Source organism: Pteropus vampyrus, unplaced genomic scaffold (assembly GCF_000151845.1).
Source record: "Pteropus vampyrus isolate Shadow unplaced genomic scaffold, Pvam_2.0 Scaffold364, whole genome shotgun sequence".
NCBI classification, from domain to species: Eukaryota; Metazoa; Chordata; class Mammalia; order Chiroptera; family Pteropodidae; genus Pteropus; species Pteropus vampyrus.
In genome coordinates, this window is record NW_011889145.1 from 544,694 (window position 1) to 565,055 (window position 20,362).

The 20,362-nt window shown below is 49.5% G+C and overlaps 1 protein-coding gene and 1 long non-coding RNA gene across 2 annotated transcripts in view; one reads left to right on the forward strand and one right to left on the reverse strand.

Moving 5' to 3' along the window:
- Positions 1–2,674: 2,674 nt before the first annotated feature.
- Positions 2,675–5,503, reverse strand: LOC111731347. Its single transcript, XR_002777089.1, has 2 exons — positions 3,539–5,503; positions 2,675–3,217 (listed from the first exon to the last, which is right to left on the reverse strand). It is a non-coding gene; the product is annotated as an uncharacterized LOC111731347 (long non-coding RNA).
- Positions 5,504–5,674: 171 nt separating this feature from the next.
- Positions 5,675–20,362, forward strand: part of ILKAP (ILK associated serine/threonine phosphatase) — a 27,677-nt gene continuing 12,989 nt past the window's right edge. Inside the window, exons 1-8 of the mRNA XM_011379554.2 lie at positions 5,675–5,857; positions 13,249–13,314; positions 13,775–13,831; positions 16,371–16,490; positions 17,531–17,657; positions 19,321–19,427; positions 19,798–19,891; positions 20,174–20,261. Coding sequence (XP_011377856.1) covers positions 5,803–5,857; positions 13,249–13,314; positions 13,775–13,831; positions 16,371–16,490; positions 17,531–17,657; positions 19,321–19,427; positions 19,798–19,891; positions 20,174–20,261 — 714 coding nt within the window. The 5' untranslated portion in view covers positions 5,675–5,802. The remainder of the gene's footprint in view (positions 5,858–13,248; positions 13,315–13,774; positions 13,832–16,370; positions 16,491–17,530; positions 17,658–19,320; positions 19,428–19,797; positions 19,892–20,173; positions 20,262–20,362) is intronic.

Sequence of the window (20,362 nt, forward strand, 5' to 3'; positions counted from 1 at the left end):
GGGCGCGTGAAATGTGCTGGGTTCTGACCTGGGTCCTCATTAATGGGCGTGTTCACTTTGTGAAAACGCATCAAGCTGTACATTTACGACTTGTGTACTTTTCTGGAAATATGGTTTTACGTCAATAAAAAAGTTTACTAAAAATACAGGAACCAGTCTTTACAATAGCAGAAAATTATATACCTGATGGAAATAAATAGTAAAAAAAAATTTTCGACATAAAAAGTGAGTAACGGTGAACTCTTTATCACAGTTTTAAGTGAACGAAGTATAAAAGTTTCCCAATACATTTATTTTCCTGGTTGACAATTTTCAGAAGTTGCTTGATCAAATTTCATTTGTGAAAAGTCAAATATATCCATAAATAAAATTTGTATGGCTCGCCTGAATGCCTGAAGTGGGGGTCCAGGAAAGTGAGCCCAGGAGGCTGAGCCACAGCCAGGGGGTTGGCTGCGGGAGGGTGGTGATGCCTGCTCAGGTGAGATCGCAGAGGGCCTCGTAAGGGTGGCAGGGGGGTTGGATTCTAAGTAATCAGGAAGCGAGGGAAGGGCTTACAGCAGGGGAGGGCAAAGGATGGGGCACATTTTAAAAAGATCCTCCATCTCTTCTGTAGACCATCGGCTGTCAGAGGGCAAGAGTGTAACAGAGGGGGAAGGTCGTCTCATCCGTCTAGGAAAGAAATGCCGGGGCTTGGTCTAGGATCGTAGTGGCCGAAAGGGATGTGCAGGGGTTTGGAAAGCAGAACAGGGGAGATTTACTAGTGAATAGATGTCTTCGAGGAGGAGGGAAGGGTAGGAATCCACGGTGGGACCGGGTTTCAGCAGGAGCCGCTGGGTGGAGGGTGACTGGAGAAGGGCTGGGAGGACAGGTGTTTGGGGAGAGGGCGGGAGTCGTAGTTGGCGTAAGTTTAATTTGAGATGCCTACTAGATACCCAAGTGGGGATGTTGAGTAGGCAGCTGCGGGTATGTGGGCAGAGTCGGGCAAGAGGTAGGCGTGAGTGCACCACCAGAATACAGGTGCGTCCAAGGCCAAAAACTAGCAAGAGCACCCAGAAGAGAGTAAGTGTCTCTGGGACCTTACCCTGGGGCACGCCGCGTTTAGATAAAGAGGAGCCATAAACTGAGTCTGAAAAGAGAATACAGAGTGAGCCACATTTCCCTTCAAATGTGAAAGGGGGAGGACAAGGCCTCTGGAGCTCTTTCTGCTATGACGATAGTTGGGTCTATAATTCTGTGACGTGACTACAGGTTGCAAACAGAGAGTGGAGGCACTTAGATTTTTCTAATTGCAAAAAATTGGCTCCCCCATTAGGGTAAACCCACCCACTTGGCATTGAGGACCCCTTGTGAAATGACCCTACCTTACCTGTATCACTCATCTACCCAACTCTCTTCTGTCCCTTACAGAGGCGCGACAGCCTACATCCATGCGTTTTGCTCTGCCCTCTACCCAAAATGAATCTCTCACCTTGGTATCTTAAAATTACACCCAACCTCCCAAGTCCTAGGGGATTCTGTGGGTGTCTGGTCCAAGTACCCTCAGAGCCCCTGACCATTCCTTTGCATTCCACATGTGCACTGGGTGCACGTGCATGCAAGCGTGCACACACACACACACACACACACACACACCCATGCATTCCGAGGGCTTTCCACCCTGGCTAGCGGATACAGGAACGATTCCCGGCCCCGAGCAGACTGGGAGCATCCTGCCTCTGTCTTCCTGGTTGCTCCTTCCGCAGCCTCAGGTGGGCGTCTCACCCAGCACTAATCAGAGCTCACCTGAAAACTCCACGGGCCCCCTCTGCAGACCGCTCCAAGGCAAGATTTCTTCCCTCACAGGCTGCTGAGAGAGTAAATCAAACTAACACTGGCAAAGCACCTAACTACTGTCTGGCCCCAACCAGCGTGCAGAGTTCCCAGTCCTCTGCCACCGTCCACGAAATAATGTCCAGCCTATAGAAAAGTCTTATAAGAGTTTATTTGAGCCAAACTTCGAGGACACATCCAGAAGCAAAATCTCACTAGACTGAGAAACGCTCTGGTGAACAGCAGCTTTGCGGCCTATTCTATACATTAGAATGAAAGGAAGTGGCAGGGGAGTCACGTGACATCCATAGGTGGTAGAATCGGGAGGCGGGGGGAGAAAGCAAAGCGGGGCGGGGGGTGAGGGAGGATTGTCTAAGTTTGGATAAAAGTGGATAAAAGGCCAAATGGAGAGACACACACGTCTCTTACATTGGCGGGTACAGGACAGTTAATAACTCAGCACACAGAGGTGGTGAGCGGGGAACGAGAGAATGACTGGGTCTGTGGTCTCGGGCTCTGTTTTGGGGGGAGTGTGCCGTTGAGGGCTGGGCAAAGAAAATCACTCTGAGGCATAAGAACTATGGACAGGGCTCGCCTAAGGGAAAGACTGACCTTTCTTAAGGAAGATGTAAGCCTAGGACGTGACTACCTGCTCTCATCTGTCCGGTTAGGGATTTGTGATCAGACCATCCTGGTGGTTATTTTCGGTCACTGAGCTCATCATGCCTGTCATGTGGCTCCTGAACCTGTCAGGTTTATTAAATGGCCCCTTTTCGTTCACAGCCCCCTTGTCGTTCATGGCCCTACTGTAAAGGCCGCAGTTCACAATAAAAACAGCACAGTCAATTAATTCAGCAGAGTGAGAGACTTTTTCTGACCTTTACTCAAAGTTCCCCAAACCAGAGCTGCTACACAATCCCTCTCCCCATCGCCATGGAAAACAGAACAGTTATGTCATTGTCTTCATTTTTCAGCCCTCACAGTGCACAAAACAAGCCTTGTAACATGTCGTTCAGTTATCACTGCTGCATCATAATAACTTAGCAGTTTAAAACAACCACGTCGTTTTGCTCATATATTGCATGTCAGGAATTCCAGAAGGGCTGGGCCTGGCACCTTGTTTGAGATCCTTCATGTGGTCGTGGCTGACACTTTAAACATTTTTCCTGGAAATCTTCTTAGATTATCAATTCATTACGTCCATTTTCTATTTCCCACATTACAGCAGGCAATAGTTTTACAAACTGCGCCAGTATATGAAGGTATTATTTTCTCCATCTTCCAATCGACCTTCTTCTCATCTTTCTTTGAGCCCCTATCAACAGCCTCAAGGAGAGAATGGATGTTACACAGGAGAAAGGGGCCTAGGAGAACGTTCTAAGCCAAGAGACTCACATGAGAAAATGTCCTGGGACAAGAGAAGACAAGAACAAGAGATTGAGAAGACCTGAGGGAGGGGACTTAAGGAGGCTGCAATTCGGTGACACAGGCTTGGTAGGGGTGGGGAAGCAGGGAGTGGATTCAAAAGGCACTCAAGAGATGGAACTGCTAGGACTTGGTGACGGAGGGTATGTTAGTTATCTATTGCTGTGTAAAATATTACCATAAACTTAGTGGTTTAAAACCTCATCTAGCTGTTATCACACAGTTTCCATGGGTCAGGGGTCCAGGCACAGCTGAGTCCTCTGCGAGGCTGCAGTCAAGGTGTTAGCCAGGGCTGGGGTCTCACCTGAGGCTCAGCTAGGAAGGAGCCACTTCCACACTCGCATGGCTATTAGTAGCGTTCATTTCATTGGGGCTCGTGGATCGAAGGCTTCGGTTTCTCGCTGTCAGCTGGAAATCACCCTCAGTTCCGTGCCATGGTCCTCCCCATACAGCACCTCAAAACACAGCCACTTGCTTCTCCAAAGCCAGCAAGGCACAGAGTCTCCCAGCAGGATGGGTGTCACAAACCTGTGCGCAGGAATCACATCCACATAATCATATTCGTCCTGACACTTTTGCTGGACTCTACTGGCCAGCAATTCACAGGCCCTGTCCACACTCAAAGGAAGGAGATCTCACGAGAGTTGAATACTAGGGTGTGGGGGTCATGGGGTCCTAGGGCAGGAACCCAGGGAGGTGTCAACCTGGAAAGAGAACAGATCGAAGGAGACAGGGTGGGGGGTAGAGACGATGATTTCAGTTGGGACACATTGAGTTTGAGGTACTCTTGAGATATCCGAAGAGCTATCACATGGTACTTATTCGAACATGTGGATCTGGAACTGGTAGGAAATCAACAAATCACGTTCGGCTGAATGGTAATTCAAGCCAAGTGTAGATGAGGTCGCCGAGGGAGAGTGTATGGAATGAGGAGAGGACCTAGGATCAAGTCTTAAAGAATCCATGAGTAGCAGGGCAGAAAGAGTTGGGTCTGCAAAGGAGACAGAGATGGAGCAGCCAGAGAACGGGAGTAAACCAGGGAGAGTGCTGTGTCCCACAAACCAGGGGGAGAGAGAGGCCAACGGTGTCAGTGTTGCTGGGATTCCTGTATGATGATTTAAAAGGTCAGTTCCATTTAGCAGCAGAGCCGGAAGTCACCGGTAAGCTTAGCAAGAGCTGTTTTGGAGGACCGATGAGGCGAAGCTGGGTCGGGTGGACTGAGGGGTGGACGAGAGGCGAGGAAATGGAGACTCTTGTTACGGTATTTCTACTGCAAGGGAGAGGCAGTTCATCCTTGAGGGTGAGGCGAGGTCAGTGAAGGTTTCAAAGGGTGCAGGGTGACTGAGCAGGCAAGCAGACGAGAAGCGGGAAGGCTTGCTGGGCCCATCAACGTCCTGAAGCCAGAGAGCACCAGAAACGCGCCTGCAGATGAACGAGTTGGTTTCTCACTCATCACAGCCAGGGAGACCACTACCATGGGGAGGCTCGGGGATGCTGGGAAGGACTTGAAAGGTCTGGGTTGGCGTGAGTGGATTTTGGGGCACATTTAAGGAAGCGGGGCTTTGCTCCGGATTGGATAATGTCGGAAAGGAGGTAATTCCTCGACTGGGTGTCTTAATCTTACCTAGAAGGCGGGAAGACCAGACAAAGGCTTAACTTGTACTTGGTAAAGCAGCAGCAGTCGCTCATTACTCAAGATAAAGGGATGTCTGGTCTTCCCCGCGGCTCGGACTACGTTCACGTAGTGTCTGTGTTCAGACATGATTAGCGTGGCCTCGTTTTAGACTTTGCCTATCATAGCCTGATGTCGACGACTTAAGAAACTGTGTCTATTCAACGGGAGAACAAGGCCTGGCTGCGTGGGCCTGGCCGTCTCCCCGCGTGTCTCTAGCTGCTTCCCTGGAACATCAGGTGGAAGTGCCCCTTTCCTGCTCCCGCCATGCGCCCGGATGGGTGCAGACCGGCGTTGGGGCGCCGCCTCTACACCCTGCATCTTATGGGGTGTTAGTCTAAGGCTGCTCTATCAAGAGCCGCTCTATTCCGTTCCCCAGTCTCCAGAACGCGACAGGAATGGAGGCCGGCCGTGGTGGGGAGAGGGCGAAGGGGCGGCCCGCACGTGAAAAGCTCCAGGAAGCCGTCTCCCACATCAGGGCTCATTACAGTTGCCGTTGAGGGCAGACATTTCTCTCTGCACCGGGCTCGTCGGAACCGGACGCCCCCGCCATGGGAGAACAGGAAGCGCCCGGCCAACCTCCGTAGGCAACATGGCCGCCACCGCGTCAGCACCGCGGGGCCCGGAAGGCGGGGCGCCTGCGCGCGTGCGCACGGGCCCGCCCCGCCCCCTCGCCGCCCCGCCTCGCTCGCGCACAGGACTCTGGGGCGGCCGGGCCGCGCCGCGCGCCGATTGGTAGCGTCCTGGGCCCGCCTTCTGTTGATGACAGCGCACGGGCCGCCGCCGCCCGGTCGCCGCCGCCTCCGCCGGTGTGGAGCGCGCTGCCGCCGCGTGTGGGGCCCGCCGCCGCTCGCGGGCTGCGCGTCTGCCAACCCCGCCACCGCCCAGCCTCCGCCATGGACCTGTTCGGGGACCTGCCGGAACCCGAGCGCTCGCCGCGCCCGGCTGCTGGTAAGCGGGCGGCCGCCGGGCCGGCGCGGGGAAGGCGGGCGGGCGGCGTGGCGACGGCCTGGAGGCCCGCGGTGCCTGAGGCGGGCGGCCGGGGAGGCGGGAGGGCGAGCGCGGCCCGCGCCGGCCCCGGCCGCGGCCTGGGCAGCGGGAGCGCCTCCGCCATGTTCGCTGCGTAGGAAGAAAGGCTCGCCGCGGGCGCGGGGCCGAGGGCAGCGCCGGGCCGCCGCGTCCTTTGTGTGCAGCGCACACGCGCGGGCCCCGCGCAGCGCCGGCTCGGTCGCGGCCAGGACCCGCGCGCGGGGGCTCGTCGCCGTCGCATGCGGCGCGGCGTCCGCAGCCCCGCAGCCTCTGGGCCTGCGTCGAAACCACTCTCCCCTCCTGCACGTTATCCCGCGCCGGCACAAGTTCGGGCTTTCGTTTGGCTTTGTTCTCGCCCCAGAGATCGAGGCTGAACCGTCCGCGATTTCGAAGGCCGGGGAGAGGGCTCCTCCTCCGCGCTCCTCTGACTTTTCGGTTCATAGTGCTTTTCTGTTCTCTCCCGGGTCGCAGGAAGTTCCCCCCGTCCCCAGAGTCAAGAGCCCTAGCCCGGGTCCACTCCTGCGGCCCTGACCTCGGGCGCGGGAGTTCCTGGCGGCCGGGGCTTGAGCTCCGCATGGAAGCCGTGAGACCGCTGCCTTTGTTAGCCCTCTGTGCCCAGGGGGTTACGCTCACTCCAGGTTTAATGTGACAGGACCTGTATGTGTTTCTATAAGAAAGACATGGAGCTAAATGCGAAAGTCTGGGGTAGGCCTCGAGTGGGCCTCAGCAAATCCCCAGTGGGATTTTGACTGGCCCGCTGGGCGGGGGCTGGGGACCACGGTTTGGGAACTGCTTCGGGGAATACGGAGGTGAATGAGACCCTGCCTTTACCCTCCAAGAGCTTAATAATGAATGCTGGTGATTATCTAAAACTGGCGAAAGTTAAGGACCGTGGGCAGTGCGGGTGTGGCCAGGAGTGATGTTTGTAGTCCCGCAGAGAGTGAGGAAGGGGGCGGTGCTGGAATTGGGCCTCCAGAGATGGGGGACTTGTGATTTTGCAGAGATTCCTGGCGAGGGAAGGATGTGCTCGGAGGGGGAACGTCCAGTTCTCCAGTTTGCCTGAGCGAACCAGTGTGGAGGAGTCGTGCGGCCCGGGGCCCTCCGGAAGGGGTGGTTCTGCCCTCCACAGAGCCTGGGTGCTGGCTGGCCACATGTGAACGGCCTGGCCGGTCTCTGGGCCATTATTCCCACTGACCATTCTGATGGTACAGAAGCATCTAAATGTCCTTGATCCTGTGTACTCAACTTGGTCGTTTGTTTTCTAGAGTGTTCTACTTGTACATAAATACCTTGGCTTTGTGTATGCAGTCTTTTTTTTTCTCTGTTGATGGAGTATAACTTCTATCTGAATACGTTTGGGGCAGAGTTTGGATTTGCAGATGTGCCAGTAAGCCTGTCATTTTTTAAAAATCTCCATAACTTTTTCCTCAGAATCAATTTAGATCTGCTCAAGAAAGAATCCTTGAGATGATACAGAATCTGACAACTCCTAAAGAAATTTCGTTTAGTTTTTAAATTATAGTTGACATACAGTATTATATTAGTTTCAGGTGTACAGCACAGTTGATTAGACATTTATGTAACTTATGAAGGGATCACCCCATTAGTCTAGCACCCACCTGACGCCATGCATAGTTATTATAACATTATTGACTATATTCCCTACACTGTACATCCCCTTGAAAAACTTAAGTCTTACAAGTTGGCCGTTGGCAACCTGTTGCCAGAGACAGTGGGGAGGGCATGTCCAACCCTGGCTGGGGTGTCAGGAGGGCTGCATGATGTTTAAATCCTTTCCCTGGAGAGTGGATTAATGAAGCGCTCCCTGCCTGCAGGAAGGGCACTGACACTGTCACAGGCCCTGCTCGGCTGAGTGTGTTTTTAAAAATAGCTTTAAAAACAAAGAAGGCATCTATGTATGTAAATGACAGGAAGCTGAGAAGGATAAGTACAAAAATGAGTGACAGAATTGAGATCCAAAGTTCTCTTGACAGGCACTTAGTTAAAACCAGCAAGATGAGATTTAACGGGGTAAAAAAAACATTTGAAAAAGAACAGAATCTGACTTCACAATCTTGTGAAAATACTGTGATTTTTGAAAACTTAAACAGCATACTTTTTCAGAAAATTGATGGTATTGACTGATAAAAATGGAACAAATGAGAGGAAAATAATGTCTGCTTCATAAAGTGGATAGAAAGATGAGGCTAAACCTTACTGTCATGACCCTCATTGTGATACGCAGGTGTCACAAATTTCTGAGCTAATGCAGAATGAATGGTAAAGCCCCTCGTCATTTTCACAGTCCCTGAAAAGAGTTATTCAGGACATGTGATCAGACCCATTTCAAATCTGAACTCTTCCTGCTTTCTGTGACTGATCCTGCATCTGTAAAGTGGGACGGTCACCTCCTGTTGTTAACGCGTGGGTTAGGGAGAGTACTGGTGTCCAGTGCTTACTGCAGGGTGAAGCACGTGGTCAGTGCTTAGCAGATGTTAGTATATGAACTGTTAACTTTAATGGCTGTTTCAAAAGGGGGGAAATGCACTCAAAGGGATTCTGTGAAAAACGCTGTATCCAAAGGGAGGAAATATCACACTGCTCAGGTGACATCAAATGTATTTTGTTTAATTCTTTGATTTTTGTTTTAAACATCACATCTGATCTTCTTGCTATAAAGCCTCTTAAGTTTTTATAGTCTGAAGAAAAACGTAGAAAGAATGTGTTATAGGTATACGTCAGAGATGTTGCAGGTTGTGGTCCAGACCACTGTAGTAAAGCAAGCGTCGCAGTAAAGTCGGTTGTAATCTTTTTGCTGGTGGAGGGTCTTGCCTTCAGTTGGTGAGAAATGCACCATCTGTGAAGCACGATGAAGCGAGGCGTGCCTAGGAGCGCTTTCAGACACTGCGTCACATTAGTACTTTCCCTCCCGGCCCTTACACACTTGCTTGCTGAATGGAGTTTACACGCGCGCACGTGCCGTCAGAACTTGGCTGTAACCACATGTAACTCTGCCAGCCCCCTGCATGCGCAGATTCCCCACCGCAGGTGACCTCTGAATGACGTAGGTGTTAACTGGTTGAGTCGGTTGAAAAGGTTGAAAAATGTCCGCACATAATTGGACCTGCACAGTTCAAACCCGTGTTGTATATATGTGTGTATGTGTGTATATATATGGTTTACCTAAAAGGAGGTATGTTTGTTCACATCTGACAGAATCGGAACCCCTCAGCTATGTCATACAGAAGTGCAGACTTGATGTCTTAAAGATTGACAGCTTGTATTTGATCATCCAAACAAGGTAACGGTGTCCTGGTTTAAAGTCACTTTGGCAGCCACTCGGTTTCAATTTTATAGGGTGGTTATTTCACTTACTAGGTTGCTGCACCAGTTCACTTTAAAACTGCTGATCAGCTGTCAAGGACTAGATAAGTTCTTGGCAGGCCAACTTCACACTATTTCTTACAAAAAAAAAAAAACAAAAACAAAACTGGAGGTCTAGGAAATAAAGTTTAAGATATTAGAAAAAACTTAGACTAATTGTAAACTTCAGAGTTAAGCAGGTCATTAAAAGTTAACTCAGGTCATAAAAAATTAAAATAGATTTAACTATGCAAAAATAAGCAATTTCTGCAGGACAAAATACCACAAAAGCAAAAGACAAATTGAGAGAAAATAATTACAATACATTTTACTAAAGGTTACTAGTTGTAATGAGTGAAAGTCTCACACGGGTTAATTCGAAAAAGAGAAAACCCATTAGAAAAACAGTTCAAAGATGTCCTGTCAGGTTAAGGACGAAGAAATGGAATGACTCATCAGGAACCAGGGCTCCGCTCCCTCGGTCACCGTAGAGAAGAATGACAGGTCATTGGTGTGCTGTGCTTTCCACCCGTCAGGATTAAGATGTGAGGATGTAGAGAAATGGACGTTCTCGAGAAGTACGGGAGTGGAAGTTACCACAACTTTTTTTGAACAGCTTTTGGCACCTGTCAGATTGAAACCGCTCATACCCTTGACCAGCATTCTGGCAGATTAACTAAGGACTTAAGTCTGAGGTTGTTTACGGTGGCATCGTCTGTCACCTAATAAACCGGATTCAGCCTGCATGCCCATCAGTAAGGGAACTGGACAGGTGACTGGTGCCGCTTCCCATGTGGACTAGTGCGCAGCTGTCAGGAAGAGGAGGTGGGCCCAGACGCGTCACCAGCGGTGCCCGTAGAGGGTCGTGTACCGTATGCTTCTACCTTTAAAAACTAAAATGCACATACACAAGAGTGCGTATTACGCGCCATCGAATCAGCTCTGACTCCTGGCGACCCTGTGATGAGCAGTGTCCATGTTCTGTGCTCCCCGTGCACAGCACAAGAGCAGAGAGGAGAGTGGGCCACATCCGCCAGCGGTGGCCTGGGTGGGCGTGGTGGGGCGGCGGGGCCTTCCTCTCGTGCCTCCGTGCCGTTGGGAAAACGTATCGCGTTTGTAGTTGAGAAGAAAATGTGGGTATAAAAAGCAGTGTAGGCAAAATATTTGGTCATTTTATTGTACATAGCAACCATTAGCTAAGCGGAATGTGATCAACCTGAGTATTTTTCTCAGTATAGTATGTAATTTTCAGTAGACTTAGCTTCGGAATGTAGAGAACTAAAAAAAAAATCTAGGTGAGATTAGCTAATGAAAAATTGTCTTCAGTCTTGTTTCATTCTTTATTACAGTTCTTCTGTTTCAAATTTGGGGCACCTCTTCCAAAGTTTTGGGTCAAAGTCAGATTTCGTGCAATGGTTGTAGCCCCAATATTTTGAATTACTATTTATCCGGAATAGAATGTAAGGTTCTGGCTAATCAGAAGTTTCCTGCAGTGGTCCCCAACCTTTGTGGCACCAGGGACCGGTGCTCCTATGAGAATCTGATGCCTGATGATCTAAGTTGGAGCTGAGGCGGTGATGCCGGCGCGGGGAGCGGCTGCAGATGCAGACGAAGCTTCGTTTGCCCTCCGCTCACCTCCTGCTGTGCAGCCCGATTCCTAACAGGCCATGGACCAGTACAGGTCCACGGACCAGGGGGTTGGAGACCCTGCTTTATAGCATCTATGACCTGTGGATTTTAAAAGAAAGAACCCAGATGCAAACTAAGTGTGATCCTTCGATGGATGCAGAAGGTGTCCCCGAGGCATTCTAGAGCCTGGGGAATCACCTTCGTGGGGCTGAGGTGAGGTTAACGAGATGACCCTGAGATGACCCTCACAGAGTCCCTGGAGCGCTGCTTGTGTGTGGGGGGCGGGGGAGTGGCAGTGTGGCTCCTGCCGGGGGCATGGACTGGGAAGCCGGACGCCTGGGTTTGGATCCCTGCTCCTCCCTGGCTCTCTCGGGCAGTTAACCTAAGTGCCTCCCCACCCCCGTTCCTCACCAGTAAGTAACAGGAAGAACAGTATCTGCCTCCCTAGACTACTGTAAGGTTTGCTGCTTTAGAATAGGGAGAGCACTGCACTAGTCCTGGCGGGCAGAAATGTTCATGACCATTTTTATGAGCCAGTCTGGGTGGTGGATGACAGCGTGAGGTGAGCTCGTGTGTGAGATTGAACCACCACTCACAGTGTTCCAGAGTGAGAGAGGAGGGGACGGGCTCTTTGCATCCCGCCGTGTCCTCGTTCCCTGGGGGGTGGCGCTCAGTTTGGGGCACTGAGACTGCCTTGTGGCCAGAGGAGGGGGCCAGGCCGGTACCGAAGCTGCGGCCTCTGCTGCGAGGGAGGCTTGCAGGAACCGGAAGTGTGTTCCCCAGATAAAAGAGACACCCCCCCAGCGTGAGACATCGGCAGTAGAAAGACTGGATTTAGGCGGGTGGTTTAATTCAGCAGTTGAGATCTGATGTGGCACAGGTGGAAGAGTTGGCTATCTCCAGATTGGCTTCCTCCCTGCGATGCCCCCTCTCCCAAGATGCCTGGCTGCGGCCCCACCGAAAGGCAGCGCGCATGTCCTGGGCCAGCTCATGCAATCTCGCGTCTAGGAGAATGGGCTAGACCCGGTACCGTCTGGGCTCCCTTGGAAGTGGCCTGCTGGAGCATGTGGGCTTCTTGTAGGGGTCGGATCCTGGGAGTCAATGGTCATCCTAAATGCCGCTTCGTGTCCTTGTAATGCAGCTCGTTGAATACTTCCCATAGTCTTTATGTCGCTTGTGAAAAACATGAAAGTATTTGCAGCTACGTCAGTTACTAGGGCAATCCCGAGGGATAAGACAGTAACGGAGTAGACGTTCCTCATTTGCATGAGGAGTATAAAGCGGAAGAGTTACTTTTTGTTAAATCAAGAATTTATCAGGTATTTCAGGTACTTCTGACCAAAAGACTCCTGAAGAAATTTTTTTTACTTGGAGTTTATAAATGTTCATTAAAATTTTTATTTTTGAAAGAGTAGCATTGATACCCTGTTCATTCCTGCATAGAGACTTAAAAAGATGATATGGCTGAATTGGTTTTTAAATGAGTACATTTCTGTCCTTGAACTCCGAGGAACAGGAGCCAGGGCAGGTTGTCCAGCCAGTGTGTTGACCTTCAGAGCGTGGACGCACACGCCCTCCTCCCTTCTCAGCTGTGTGTGGGTTCATGTATTTAATAGCTTAAATAGAAGTTGGAGGGAAAGCTGGAAAATAAGGAATTGGGTTCAATTTTATGTGGAAAGGAATAATTGAGTATAAAACATTTAAGACCAGTACTTTGTTTTGTAAATCTTCAGCTTTTTGGATAAAAGATTTCTCTGAGTTAATCTTGGAGTATCTGCAATGCCTCATTTTCTCCGTAGACATTTGTTGAACTGGGCATTGTGCTGGGGACACCCCTCAGCCTCTCCTGGTCTCTGTGCTCGTTTGTTTGAGACTCTGAGTGGTTATTGAAGTGGGATCTTTTGAGACCCGTAGACCTTTGAAGAGTCCCTGTAACTTTGAAGTTCTATTCTGAGGTACCAAATTATTGTTTTCTTGCTCGAGAATCAGGTTTTTTTCTTCCCAGGATTCACTTTCTAGAGAAAGATTTTAAAATGATTGTTGATTTCAGTAATGAAATTATCAAGACAAGTATTTTTCTCAAAATACCCAGCGTCCCTTAAAAATGCCTGTCGGGTCATCTTTCACTGCTTTTATGTTGCCTGTAACTGTTGGGAACATGTCCATATTAAATAACTGTCAAGAAAATATTTTTAAAAATAAAATTTGTCCAACAGAGAGAACATTACACTTTAATAGCGAACTTATCTCAAAAGTTTCCCCCTTTGACACGCCCACCCCCCTCCCTGACCGGTGACCTAAGCAGGTGTCCTGTGTCCTAGGGAAAGAAGCTCGGAAAGGATCTCTGCTCTTTGACGACCTCCCTCCGGCCGGCAGTACTGACTCAGGTACAGTCTTCAGGCTCTCCCAGGTGTGTGTCAACGTGTCATCCTGGGATTGTAGTTGTCTCAATCTTTTTCCCTTTCCCCCATTTTCAACACACAGATGTTTTAGGTGTTGGACTGTCTTAAGTTTTGAATCCATGGCATCAGGTAAGGCAGACAAATCCACTAGTCGCTAGCCCTGAGAAACTGCGTAAAGATGCTGAGCAGTTTTCTCTGGTTCATTTGAGTGTTTCTTTTACAAACAAATAGGATTTAACTCTTTAAGGCAGGTTTTTGTTTCCTTTCAACGATAGGACTTTAAAATAGGTTCAAGACATTAACTGCAGTGTGAGTTGCCATTGGATTGACACAAGAGTTTTGAGTTTATTTCAATGACCCACATAGGTGTCCTGGTGGGATGGATTCTGAAACTTAAGCCTCACCCAGGTTTTATGGGTTCACCAAGTGTTCTGCTGTGTTTCAGGATCAGGGGGACCTTTGCTTTTTGATGATCTCCCACCAGCCAGCAGTGGTGATTCAGGTAAGTGGTAGGGAAAAAATCCAATGTGCTGATGGAAATAATACAGATTTTACTCTTATGTCAAATTTATTTATAGCTTTTCAGAGGGTTTAGGATGGCATTAAGTCATAGTACAGCATAAAGTTTATTAAAACTAAACAGGCACCATTAGATGGAAGCAAAAAGATTAGGTAGGTACTTCACTACATCATCTTTGTGGTGATTTTTTTTTTTTTTTAACTTCTTGTGGTTCATCTTACAATTGACTAAGAATTAAGAGTTCAGTAATTTACTTTGAACTTTATTATTAATTAAAAATAAAAAAAAAGCCCACATCTGTCATTCTGGTTTGCCTTATGTTCCTGATGGATCCAGTGGATCCAGCAGGTGTCTTCATATATGAAATAACAGTTAAAATATTTTCAGTATCCCTAAACCCATAAATTCAGGTAAATAAATCTTCTGTTTCATGCTACTTACATTAAAAATTTTCTGATTTCAGAAAACGAGGTCTGAATGACACTGGTTTAGTGACTGACTGGTACAGACCCCTGTGCAGGAATTTTTTTGCAATGCAAGACGTTAGTTAATATTTTTCACTTGGTTCATATGTCGTCAAGATTCTGTTTATTGATTTGATTTGATTTTTGTCAAGCCTGTTAACACCACCTCTGTTCTATAAATATTTAACTTCTTTTTATGTCCCAGTCACATAGAAGGGGAGCATGGAGCAGATTCCTCTAGGTTGTCATAGTGAGGCTCTGTGACTCCATCTCCCTGAGGACTTCTCCGGGGAATTCCCAGAGGGGAGGGGAAGGTACTGCGGTGGCGGTGGTAGGGGGATGTCAGTTTGGGGTGCAGGCTGTCTTTTTTCATGTGCAGTTGTATTCTGGTATGAAAACCTTTATATCATCAAATAGAACATTTGCTGCTTTTCATACAATTTTTTTTGTAGTAATTCATTACCATAAAATCATTGGAATTAGTCTAGAAAGTTTGGATTAAATTAGTATCATTTCTGTATTTGGAAAAAGTAATACAATCATCTTACATACCCATACCAGGAAACTACAGCATCCTCACGCTCACAGTTTGGCCTTCCCAATAAAGACAGCGCCTTTAGTTACGATGAAAGTTAATGTGTGCACACAGGGCTCGCAACAGGTTTAATAGAGGAAAGAGCCAGCATAGCCATGCTTAGTTGTCTGTGGGGCGAAAGACGGTCAGCCAGTCACAGCTAATATCTCAGCGCCCCAGAGAGCAAGTTTGGTTTTGGGGACATAGAATCCAGTCTTACATCCAATCCAGTATTTTGGATTTCTTGAGAAGATATATTCTTCTCAAGCAGGCAAGAACCGTTTATAAAAATGGACTGCGTTCTAGGACGTAAAGGAAGTCCCAGTAAAGAATCGATTTTATAGACAGACCACATTTCTGACTACAGTGTGATGTAACTAGAAGTCAATAGCAAAGCTTTAAAAATTCCTGTTTTGCAATTTTAAAGAAAGGATTCTTTTACGTGCCCATGGCGAAAGCGGAGCACAAACAGCAAGTGGCAGGAGGGTCTCCTGGAAACGCCCGACGTTTCCTGTTAATTTGCCATGTTATATGGGGTGGGACGTCTGTCATGTTATACTATGGTATGAAATAAAAATCAGTTACTTGCAAAAGGATGGATTATAAAATGCAGGGACATTTTCTTCCCTTTTCCTCCACTCAGAAATGTCGGGCAAAGGGGAGTTGCGTAAATGGCCGCGTGCTTTATGCCTAAGTGCGGGGAACACTTGGGCCCGTTCGCTGTGACAGCAGCTGCCATCTCTTGGATATTCGGTGGACCAGGCACTGTGATAAATGCTTTATGCACCTCGTCCCCATCAGTTTTCAAACAGCCTTCTAGGACGACTATTCCGGAGTTGCCGGTGCAGAACGGGCTGGGAGGTGAAGTAACCTGCCTGCCGGGCACACCTCCTGTGAGCAGCAGAACTGGGCCTGGAAACCAGACCTTTCTGAAGGCACGCCCACCGCAGGCGCTCCAGGCCCTGGCTTTGAGTGCACATGCCTTTCTTCGCGTCTGGGAATGGCTCCAGCAGCCCCATTTACCTTTTGGGGTACCTGCAGCCCTTAAAGTCCGACATTTACCTCATTGTAAGCCCATTTTGGCACTTGATTTTTTTTTTTGAACTTGTTCAGGAGTGTCGCTTTGCGGATTTTGGAAATGTCCCTATTTATAAATAAGAACCTGTGGGTGTCAAACATGGTGTGCGTGCTGCAGCCCTGGGTACAGCTGTGTCTTTTTACCGCCGAGAGGCCTCTCTTGCACATGCTCCCATGGTTGGTCTGAGCAGGGCCTGACCCTAACTCGTGGTCTTCCACGCAGGTGCCCAAGCGCACTGCCCAGGCCCTCGATGCCACAGCCAGGGCTGCTGTGCCTGCCTCTCACAGGCCTCTGAAGGCTTGACATGTCATCTGCCTCTGAAGGCTGCGGGGAGCCCGGTCCGCTGGGGGATCTTTTATAGCAGTCCACAGCTGTGTTTCTGTCTGGTTTTTACTTCATTTCCAGGTTCTCTCGACACCTCGCTAGCCCAGCTGGTAAAGAATGAAGGGAAAGGAGCAAAGAGGAAAACCTCTGAGGAAGAGAAGAATGGCAGTGAAGAGCTTGTGGAAAAGAAAGTTTGTAAAGGTTTTAGACAGTTTGAAAACAAATGTATTAGACTTCATCTTCTAAAACAACCCAGAGCAAAAGCAGGCTCAGCTGTCTGATGCTGCTGCTTCCTTTCGCGTCTGTATTTAAGGAGCGCGTAGGGCTCCCTTTTTGCAAACAGATTTCCAGAGTTTAGTTTTGGTTCCTCTCTCTTTACTTTCTATGCTTTGGTCAGGTGGGAAACCTACGTTTCTTCCAAGGGTTTAAAAACACAGGTAGCCTTGACTCAGCCCTCTCTGTCTTTCTGATCCTGAGTCTTCGTTCCCTGCCGGCTGATGGGCACCGTGAATTCCCTGTTAGCACCGTAGACAGCTTCCCCTTTGAGCCCGAGGCTGCAAAGAGCAATTGAAATTTGTAGTCAGCCTTGCAGCTTGTCGGAGTGGGAGAAACGAAAGGCATCAGCGGGAGAGGAGCAGCTCTGGGTTTCGGCCGCTGCCCTGCGGGGGCTTCGTCCTTCCCCTGAGGAGCTCTGTGCCCGCAGCAGCGGCGCTTCGCAGAGCGCTTGCTCTGTTATTTACACGGCCCTTGGGGTCAGAAAGCCAGCTTAGGCTGGCCCGGCGTCCAGTATGAGTAGGTTTCTGTGCCTAGGTGGACTCCCGTACCCTTTTCCTTCTTAGTTAAAGCAAGAGCAGCTGATCTTGCCGTTCAGATTTTTTACCGGCCTCACGCGTGGAAGTGCAGGTTTTCAGGTGTCCGGCAGGGCCTTCGGCATAAGCTCTACTTACTCGCATTTCTCGAAAGTAGTGCTTTGCCTAACGCCTTCTCAGACGGAGCTGTCCTGTGCTCCTTGCTGTCCTCTGCCGTCCCCTCCCCACTGCTCAGCGCTGCGGAGACTGGCCCCGGCCGGCAGTGGTCCGACCTCCATTGCGGACTGCCCCCGGGGAGAGGCCTCGAGGGGTGTGGCTTATCTGCGTGCCCCGTTAGGACATTGCTGACCGTTCCCTCGCATTTGCTCTGGGATTAGGGCTTCTGGAGGGAAGGGCACAGTTTTGTATTGGCTTTGTGTTCTCTTTTCTCAGCCTCTTCAGTGATCTTCAGTTTGAAAGGCTACGTGGCCGAGCGGAAGGGTGAGCGGGAGGAGATGCAGGACGCCCACGTCATCCTGAATGACATCACCGAGGAGTGCGGGCCCCCGTCATCCCTCATGTAAGTGTCCGCACTCCAGCGGGCCTGGTCGGCATAAAGCTCTGGACCAAACTGAAAAGCTTTGGGCTCCGTCCAGTGTGTATTCAGTAGAAGGACTGACACCCACCACTTGAAAGTAGTATTCAGCTGGGATGGCATTTGCCCCCCTGCCCCCTTACGTTTTTGGTTGTCACAGTGGGCGTGCTCCAGAGTCTGGTAGGGGAGGCCGAGGGTGCTGCCCAGCGTCCCACAGTGCACCAGGCAGCCCTGTCACAGCCGTCCGGCCCCAGATGTCAGCGTGTTGACGTTGGGAAGGCCTGCTCTCTGGGAAGTGGCTCCACGTGGGGGCTCTGGGGTGTGTTCCTCGCCACCGGTGCTTGACGAGCTGCCGCCAAGGAGTTTTCCAGGTGTGTGGCCCGGAAGAGGGAGGTGGAAGCCCCGAGGTGCAGCAGTGAGTGGTGACCACGGAGGGCTAGTACGATGGCGAGGGCTCAGGGAGAGCAGAAACCGATGGCTTCAGGGGGAGGAAAGACAGGGAGAAGTAGCCTCATCCGGACACGCTGAAACGTAGCCTTCTGGGTAAGGTCTTAGGTGTGGAGGAAAAGCAGCCAGAGGCAGGGCATCCAGGTGGTCATTGACATTCGTTATGTTTACGTACGTGACGTTGTGTGTATGTTTCATAATTACATGGCACAAACCACCTGGTGGTTCTATACTTACATACTCCAGGTGTTACCTTCACTGACACTAGTCATTAACATAGTGTGCTGGGGCCATCGGTGCCAGTAGCTTTTGTCTGGTGGATCAGGCTAATCGTGAGGCAATGGCCCAGGGTACCTGGTCACGTTCTGAGGCAACTGTATGTGCGTGTGCACTTGCTCCGTGAGTGTGCCTTGGAGTCACTTTCAAAGCCAGGAGAGGGCTCCTGGAGGGCTGCGGGAACAGAGCCTTTGGGGTGGGTCTGATGGGGAACACCAGGCCACACCAGGCCAGCGCGATGCCACGAGATACCAGGTCTGACGCGCAGCCAGGTGAAGCTTATTCTTTCGTGGGTCGTAACGTCCCAGGTTGAAAAGGGTTTCAGAATGTCAGGAGCAAAAGAAAAAAAAAAATGTTGGGCGAGACAGGTCTGCCAAGTGAATGTCCTTTCCCCTGGACATTTTGTTCTTTCTTTCTTGAATCAGTTTGTTATTTAGCGCCATTTCCCCCACATATGTGAATTTTCCTGGCAACACTTGGGAGGGGAATAGGAATAAGTGATAAGATGTAGACATCCATCCGTGTGAGTGACAACCCCGGAACGACCCCTGCTCTCACAAGTGTTTTTGACTGTCTTGGGTCAGTAATTATCTGTGCCTTAGTGTTTAAAACTAAAACTGGTTTAAATAGAAAAATTTAAAATAGATGAATTTTAATTTCATCTTCACTGAATTAATAGATCTTGATTTTTGAAACAAGTGTTGAGGAGTTAACTTTTAATTTTGAAATACCATGCAAGTTACTTAAACGTTTGTCTTACTTAACGTTACTGCCTTTTTTCCCCGTTTGTGACCATGTGACTAGTGTCTTACCAGTGAGACTTCCTCTCTCTGGTCGTTGCTCACTGGTTGAGATAAGATTGAAGAGCTTCTGATAGGAGTAATGTTTGCTGTGAGACTCACTGACTCCTAATTCATTTTCCTAGTACCCGGGTTTCTTATTTTGCTGTTTTCGATGGACATGGAGGAATTAGAGCCTCAAAATTTGCTGCACAGAATTTGCATCAGAACTTAATCAGGAAATTTCCTAAAGGTGAGTCTGAGAACTAAGTTCGTGTTCATTCGGTGTTTGCCGTTGGTGTGGATCAGACACTTTGGCTTTAGCGAAGGGTCATTACGACAGGAGCAGGGCCGAGAGGAGCGAGCTCCGAGGCAGGCGGGTGTAGCGGCCGCGCACGTGTGCCCCGTGGAGTCGCTCGTGTCTCGGTGATTGGCACCTCTCGCGAAGCGTCCAGGCACAAGCGGGTGTCTCGCCCTTACACTCGGGAGACTGCTGCAGCCAGTGCAGATGGCCCTGTCTCGTCGGCGAGGAGATGGGTCGTCCTCGGTCATGGCAGAACGGCAGTGGGAGGAAGCGAGCCTCCGCTCCTGAAGAGTTTGCTCTCTTGTTCCTTCTGTAATAGGGGATGTAATCAGTGTAGAGAAAACCGTGAAGAGATGCCTTTTGGACACTTTTAAGCATACCGATGAAGAGTTCCTTAAACAAGCCTCAAGCCAGTAAGTAGAACCACGCGAAGACGTGAGTGGAGTGTGTGTGTTGTTTTCCTAAACACATTTCAGGTCTCCTGATTTAGTTTAATACTAATGCTCACTGTCTGGAAAGTACCTAGCACCAAGTAAGCTCTTACACCTGTTAACTAACTCTGAAACGGGAAAAAAGTAAGTTTCAAGGAAACGTTTCGTTTTAAAGTATAAGACACTTTCCATTCGGCTCTGGAAATGAGTCTCAAAGTGCTAGCATGCTGGTGGTGACTGTATTTCTGATGTCTTTCCCTCCAGGAAGCCTGCCTGGAAAGATGGGTCCACTGCCACGTGTGTTCTGGCTGTAGACAACACTCTTTATATTGCCAACCTCGGAGATAGCCGGGTATGTGGCTCTGGAGCCACCCACTTAGATAACAGCATGTCACGGGGGGACGAACCGTAGCAAGCGCTTGTCGAAGAGGAAAGCGATGATGATGGCTGGGT